Source organism: Myodes glareolus, chromosome 5 (genome assembly GCF_982192425.1).
Source record: "Myodes glareolus chromosome 5, mMyoGla1.1, whole genome shotgun sequence".
Classification (NCBI taxonomy): domain Eukaryota; kingdom Metazoa; phylum Chordata; class Mammalia; order Rodentia; family Cricetidae; genus Myodes; species Myodes glareolus.
In genome coordinates this window covers 10,610,816-10,617,582 of record NC_142030.1, presented here as the reverse complement: position 1 = coordinate 10,617,582, position 6,767 = coordinate 10,610,816, and the positions used below count along the sequence as shown (strand labels likewise).

Genomic DNA, 6,767 nt, shown 5'->3' with positions numbered 1-6,767 from the left:
AGAGCGGATTCCACTCTTAACTCCGAGCTCTCCACAGCCACGGGGAACGCAAGCATGCCCGCTCACGGCATCCCGACCCTGCTTAGGAAAGCCATCTGCAGAACAGGCCTAAGATTCTACATTCTGTTTCTTTGCGGGCCTCGCACCCAGGCAGTCATAGGTGGGGGTTGTCAAGGACTTCCATGCAGGGTGAAGCCTCTACTGCCCCGCGGGGGTCTCTGTGGGGATCTCCATCTTTGACTCTGGGGCTGCTTTCCCCTCTTCCAGATGTTGTCATCTGCTGTGTCTCAGGGATAAAGTACTGGTCCCCCCATCTTTGGTACTTAACAACCTCCAAACCCCAGCAAGCCAGCAAGCCAAACGGCCTTTTACAAACTGTAGTAAACATTTTATTTACAAGTTAAAGGCCTTCTAAGTGCAGCATGTCCTTATGCCAAGACCCCTGGTGCTCAGAGGAACAGTTCCATCAAACACTTCACAGTGTGAGCTGCTTGGGTAGGGGGAACAGTTGCATTCTTTGGCAAGGGAACCTCAAAACTTTCCTCTCTTTTGGGAGCTGTAGGCCTCAGGCAACCTAGGCAGCAAAAGAAAGGGTGTGAACCCCCAAGAAGCTGCCCTTGGCGTCTCCTGTCTCGGCGACCCTTGCCACCAACTAAAGTAGACACAAACTCCAGCCAGTGATGGGGAAGTTGCACGCCATGCCATGCCATAAGCACCCTCGGTTCAGTCTATAAGCCTGCAAGCGTGGCTTGGGCAGGCTCTGGACTCTGGGGATTGCTGGTGGCTGAGGACTGGTGCGCGGGGAGTAGCTCCGAGCTGCCGCCGCCAAGGCTGTTGGCACTCCCCGCGCCGCTGTTGTTGCTACCCAGGCTGCTGACGCTGCTGAAGCTGAAGCTGCCACCGCTTGCACTGCTGCTGGTTGTGAGAAGGGCGCCCGCGGCGGAGGCCTTGATGACCGTAGTTTGGTGCAGGGACCGCTCACTCCCTTCAGTCCGTTCCGTGTCGCTGGGGGCCATGTCCAGGGACTCCGAGTCACTGCTCTCGCTCTCGGCCTCGCCCTCGGAACGGCTGGGGCTTCTCTCTTCCAGTTCGCCCTCGGCGGGGGCTCCTCCAGAAGGCTTTTCGCTGACTTCCTTGTCCTTGTCCTTCTGTGCCTGAGCCTCCTTAGAGTGTCGCCACTTCATCCTCCGATTCTGGAACCACACCTTCACCTACGTGCAACATCAAAAGAGATGCGAGATAAATAACAAGCTCAAAACACCTGGAGTTAGCCCCCTAAGGCAAGATAGCACGGACGCTTATTTACGCCTCCAGAACCCAGACACCTTAACTAAACATAAATATCCAGGAGCTATCTAAGAGGTGAAACCCGTCCAAGCCACTTATTCTTTAAATTTGGCCCTCGTATCTCAAGACTGAAATGACCTGGGTGCAAGAGAAGGACAGATTTCTGCAAATTGCTTTGTAATCTCACCAAGCTCAGGACTCCTGTAGGATTGATTAAAATTAAAGAGTCCTGACCGAAAATTATATATATATATATAATTATATATATATAATTATATATATATATATATATATATATATATATATATATATATATCCCTATTGTGTACGCAATGCCAGGGTTTTGGTGAGAGCCAATATTAAGAACTTTTGAGGTCCCTCTCATCCCCAGGCATTCGCTACGCAAAGTAATTCACCAAAAAATCTAACTGTACCACCCCAGTCCCTTAGGATTTTTGTTGAGACAGGGTTTCTTTTGAACCAGGCTGGCTTTGAACTTGAGATCCTCCTTCTTCTTCCTCCTGAGTACTCAGATCACAGCCCTTGGCTGTTTTAAGGAGAAAGTGAACAAAGGGGCAAGAGACTCAAAGAATTAATCCCACTAGAATGGGCACCTGCTGGGCTTTAAGGAAAGAAGAATCCACTCAGCACATTTTTACCTAAGAGTTGATACAGACCCTGTTTCTGTGTGAGACAACCGTATTCTCCTGGGGCTCAGTAAATACTGGAATTAAATATGCAGCATATAGGAATGGGGAAGAGATGGATGGAGAATCTATATAAATCTATGATTCTCTGGGGGACCCAACACATTCACACAAGTTCCAGCTTCCCCTTTAAAAATAACATGCACAGCTGGTAGAAAGAGGCCGGGCTTTCCAGTCCGTCTGTGTGTGCTGAGGAAGCGTGTTGTGTAATGGAGAACAGAAAGACACAAGGACAGAAGTCCGAACCAGGGAGGGAGGGAGGGAGGGAGGGAGAGAGAGAGAGAGAGAGAGAGAGAGAGAGAGAGAGCGAGCCTGCTTTGCCTTCTGCTCTGTGGGAGTCCGCATTGAAGCAACAGGAGTGCTGAACTAGAAGAGAGTAGTCGAGCAAGCAAAAAGAAACTCTAATTCCTGAAACTGAGAAAAAAAAAAAGTTCCAGGATAAAAGATTCCTATTGTCCCTTCCTTCCTTCCTTTTTTCCTTCCTTCCTTCCTTCCTTCCTTCCTTCCTTCCTTCCTCAAATCAAGTCTGCAGGACTTACTGGAAAAAAAACGTTCTTGGACATTCTGAGAAAATCTTTCTTCTTTCTCTCCCTCAGCCCCATTGCCAACAGATACTATCGTCAGAGACTGGGCTGTTAGCTAGAAACTGGGACTGTGGCTGCTCCAAGCTCAAATCCTGTCTTAAAGCAACTCCGAAGTCATTCCGTTTGAAATTATATTTTCAGTTCCTCACAAGTGGGATTTCACAATGCAGCGAAGGAAGGCAGGAACCAACAACAATCTATTGACTTTGGGTTTTTCTCTTCTGAAACAAACTGCCTCCGACAGCGAGGTGCACTCCAGTCTAGTGCATAATTACCATCTCCGACTCTCTTTCTCCGCAGTTCTTTGGCCTCTTGGCCAAAATAAACACTCAATGCTTGTTGACATACATCTTCAGGAATGGACTATTCTCTCCGTCCGTCTCCTCCACCTCCACCCCTACCCGCCTCTTCTCTGGCTATGAGTTGCAACACCACAAAGTCTCTTGACGTTCAAGACCTTGTATTTTGATTGCTGAAGGTGAGTAGACCTGGAGGAGGAGGCCTGCGGTCCCGCCTTGTTTACCATTTACTGCCTGCGGGAGGACACCCTGTCAGTGGCTTACCTGAGCGTCGGTGAGTCCCAGCATCGCGGCCAGCTGCTTTCGGTCTGGCTTCGTCACGTATTTCTGAATCTCAAATCTCTTCTCCAGGCCTTTCCTTTGCAGATTGGAAAAGACCGCGCGGGACCAGGAGCGCTTCCGCTTGTACGTCTGCGGCATGGTGTCCTTGGTGAGCACAGCATAGGGACCTGCCAACCAGCCAGAAGAGAGAGAGAGAGAGGTTCAGGGCCTAGTTAGTGTTAGGGCCTCAGCCTTTGGTTCTCGTGGGTATTTAAAGGTGTTTTGAGTTCACAGTCGCCTCCCAACTCCTTTTGCTTGTGCGGGAATGGCCTACGGACTTTTTTTTAAAAAAAAAAAGATTTTTCACAGAACCGCTTTAGGCCTAAAGCCAGGAAGAGTCGGAGACTCCGTAGATTCGTTCAAGGGAAACTCATAAACTAAATGCACGGTCACCAGACGTGTTAAAATAGTTGGAGCTGTACCTGGGGTCTGAATGACCTGCTAGTGACAGTCCTATACTCCAGGCATTTGTCTTTCAGAAAAGATGTAACCAGTCAAGCAAATCTCTCTCTCTCTCTCTCTCTCTCTGTGTGTGTGTGTGTGTGTGTGTGTGTGTGTGTGTGTGTGTGTTTGCGCGCGCGTGTCATCAAATCACCCTCTCTGGGCGAAAAGACTAGGGACAGACAGGGACCCACGCTGATATACACTATCTTGGTTCTCCTCTCTTCTCCAACTGTCCCACTAGGACAGTTTCTCGGTCTCTCCTAGGACTAAGGAGGCTTCTACCCCAACTATGGTACCGCTGACCTTTGTGGCATCAGACTAAGATTTCTAAGGATCGGTTGCTAGCCACCAGGCTCAGAGGCTCGCGTATTGAACTCGGGAAGTTTTCTACCTGGAAACGTGTCTTGGAATTGATGCTGAACAGAGTTTCTTGGGTTGGAGCTTAAGGGGCTGAGGATAGCAGACGCCTCGTTAATAGGATCTAGAGATGCGAAGAACTGTCCGGCCGAAGGCTGCAGGCCAGCGAGGTGCACCCCTGCAGGCCGCCCACCAGTTAGCAGCGACGTGAGATCTGAGGAGGGGGGGAAGAAGAGTTTGGTTACATCGTGGACAAACTCACATCCTCCGGGCAGAGTTCTTCCACCCTTCCCTTCTCCTTTGCTCCAGTTTTAGGCAAGCAGAGTCAAGAAAGACCCCATATCCACAGAAAGCACCCCCCCAAGCCACCAAGGATGGGGCCTAAACTGCCCCTGTGTGTGTCAACCACGTCCAGTCCACCCCACAGAAAAAAAAAGCTTTTCATAAACTAGTCATAAGGCAGTAGGCCCCTCACTCTGCCTTCTTCCCTCAGGAGCTTAGACTAGCAGTTTTACTTCCCCACAATTCTTAGGAAGAATTTTACTGGAAATCAAATAAAAGCAAAATGTCCCCACGCTGAGATTTCCCCGTGAGAAAGGCCTATGTCTTTCTGTAGACACGTCATTCAAAAGATAGATTATACCCACCCACTTTTGCAAAAGTTTACAGGAATCGGTGCTGATACCCGCTGCGTGCTGTGTAAGCATCCGAGAGTCACTTTTTACACAGAGTAGTTGAGTTTTAAATGTCACATAGTTTTCTTACACTTCATTTTCTTCTCCCTCATTCTACTGATTTGTCCTTAAATGTAAGAAGCACCCAAAACCCGCACGGGATCAGGACCCTCATGAGTGGTTATGAGGCCTGAAGCCTGTCAGCCAGGACGTACCTCTCAATGTGTTGCCTTCCTTGACTTTTGGGTCAAATTCTGCAGACAAAATTCGGTCGATTCCAAATTTGAGGTCTTTGCTGGAGGGGGCAGGGGCGGAGCCGCTATGGTGGGGGACCACCCGCGTCCCTGAAGCCGGTGGCTGCAGGGAGCCCGCCCGGGGTGGAGGCGGAGGCTGTGGCTGGGACTGTTGTTGCTGCGTCGGTTGTTGCTGCGGGAGATGCTGGTGGTAGGCAGCCGAGAGCGGGGACAGCCGCTGAGGGAAGCCAGTAGGCACTTCTGAGGGCGCCACCACCGGAGTGGGACGTAGCGGGGATCTGGTGGCAGCTTGGAAGGAGGCGTGCGGGTGCACGGAACCCAAGTGCGCGGTGAGGGCGGCCGAGGCCCCCACGAGTCCCTCTGCACCGGGCCCCGGCTCCCCGACGCCGGCATGCAGGATGTCCGCGATGCAGAAAGAGGGTTTCTTGACAGCCGCCGGGTCCAAGGGGAAAGAGCAACCGCCCGGGCCGCCGGCCGATGAACAGTAAGCGGCTGACCAGAGACTAAAGTTGGAAGCGTAGAAGGGAGCCAGGCCGGCCGCGAACATCCTGGCAGAATCCTGGCGGGGTCCTGGGTGAGTGGGTAAGTGGGTGGGTGCCCGGGGAGAGGCGGTGTCCCAGCCAAGCCCGGTCTGCTTTCGGTTCTCCGCCCGCACTGAAGCCCAGGGCCAGCGGGGAGCCCTAGCGCCACCGAGAGAGGAGGCGAGGGCCCGGTCGCCTCCCGTCACCGCCTGGGCCCCTGGCCTGGCTTGAAAGGCGGCGCGGCGAGCGCGCTCCCCGAGGGATGGAGGCGATCGCCGGGTACTGGAGTGGCGAGGCGGGCGCGGCCTCGCTCTGCTACTCCGGAGAAGCCGAGGAGACTGGGGCCCGACACCGAAAGAAAAACCCAAACAGCTAAGTTCTAAGAACTAAATTTAAAACAACAATAATGATCCGTTAGTTTAAAAAAATAAGAAGGAAAAAGAAAAAAAAAGAAAAAAAAAACTCCTCTCTAAAAACTCCCAAAGTTTTGGCAGGAGCTTTCGAGTCAGACCCGGGGTAGGACCTTGATCCGTGAGCTCATTGGACGTCTTTGTGACCAATGGGACTCAGGAGTGGAGGGGAATTGGGAAAGAAGGGGCGTGCCCCGCCCTTAGCCACGCCCTGGCCACACCAAAGTGTTTTCTGCGGCCGCGTGGGCTGAGCCCAGTACTGTGAGTCCCTCGATGCCGCTTAGTGGTCTAGAGTCGGCTCCTCCAGCCTCTGGCTGTCCTCTATCCCCCTGCGGCTCGTGGACCTGCCACCGGGAGAATGGAGTCGGTCTCAGGAGTTTTTCTGGAGCTGCCGAGAAGGAGGGTAGTGCTGGGGCTCCCATGCTCGGCGGTAGTGAACAACTTCTCTCACCTCCAGAACAGACCGCGGGGAACGCCCTTAGGCTGTCCCTTCTATATCCTGCTTTCACACGATTATTCTCTTTCTGATTTTATCCCAAGTGCTAGTGTCCTAGACAAAGGCCCCATCTTTTCCGGGCCCCTGCAACCCAGAACCCCGGCCCAAATCTGCAATCCGTCTGCCGCTGAGCTCAAAGAAGCTCAAGAGAAGCCAGAAGGAGGGCCGGCCGCAAATTAGTTTTATTCTGAGCTGTCATTCCAGTGACAACTTGAAAGAGTGACTTTTCAAACAAAATAAGATAGATGGCTCCAAACATCTCCCTTAGACACATCCAAACTTTTGCCCCGAGACTTGAAAACAGCAAAAACGGGCTTTCTCGCCAGGCCCAGGAGAACTGCACGCGCGTCCCCTCCCTGCACCTTGTAGGAAGTGCCACCCTTTGCGGCCACCACATCCCCGGGTCACGTGGT

At 52.1% G+C, this 6,767-nt stretch overlaps 1 protein-coding gene across 1 annotated transcript; it reads right to left on the bottom strand.

The window, feature by feature from the left end:
- Nucleotides 1-366: 366 nt before the first annotated feature.
- Nucleotides 367-6,397, bottom strand: Hlx (H2.0 like homeobox). The gene is made up of 4 exons (XM_048439513.3): nt 4,889-6,397; nt 4,034-4,213; nt 3,142-3,326; nt 367-1,211 (listed from the first exon to the last, which is right to left on the bottom strand). The coding sequence occupies exons 1-4, from the start codon at nt 5,472-5,474 to the stop codon at nt 729-731; spliced, it is 1,434 nt and encodes a 477-aa protein (XP_048295470.3). The 5' UTR covers nt 5,475-6,397; the 3' UTR covers nt 367-728.
- Nucleotides 6,398-6,767: the final 370 nt, after the last annotated feature.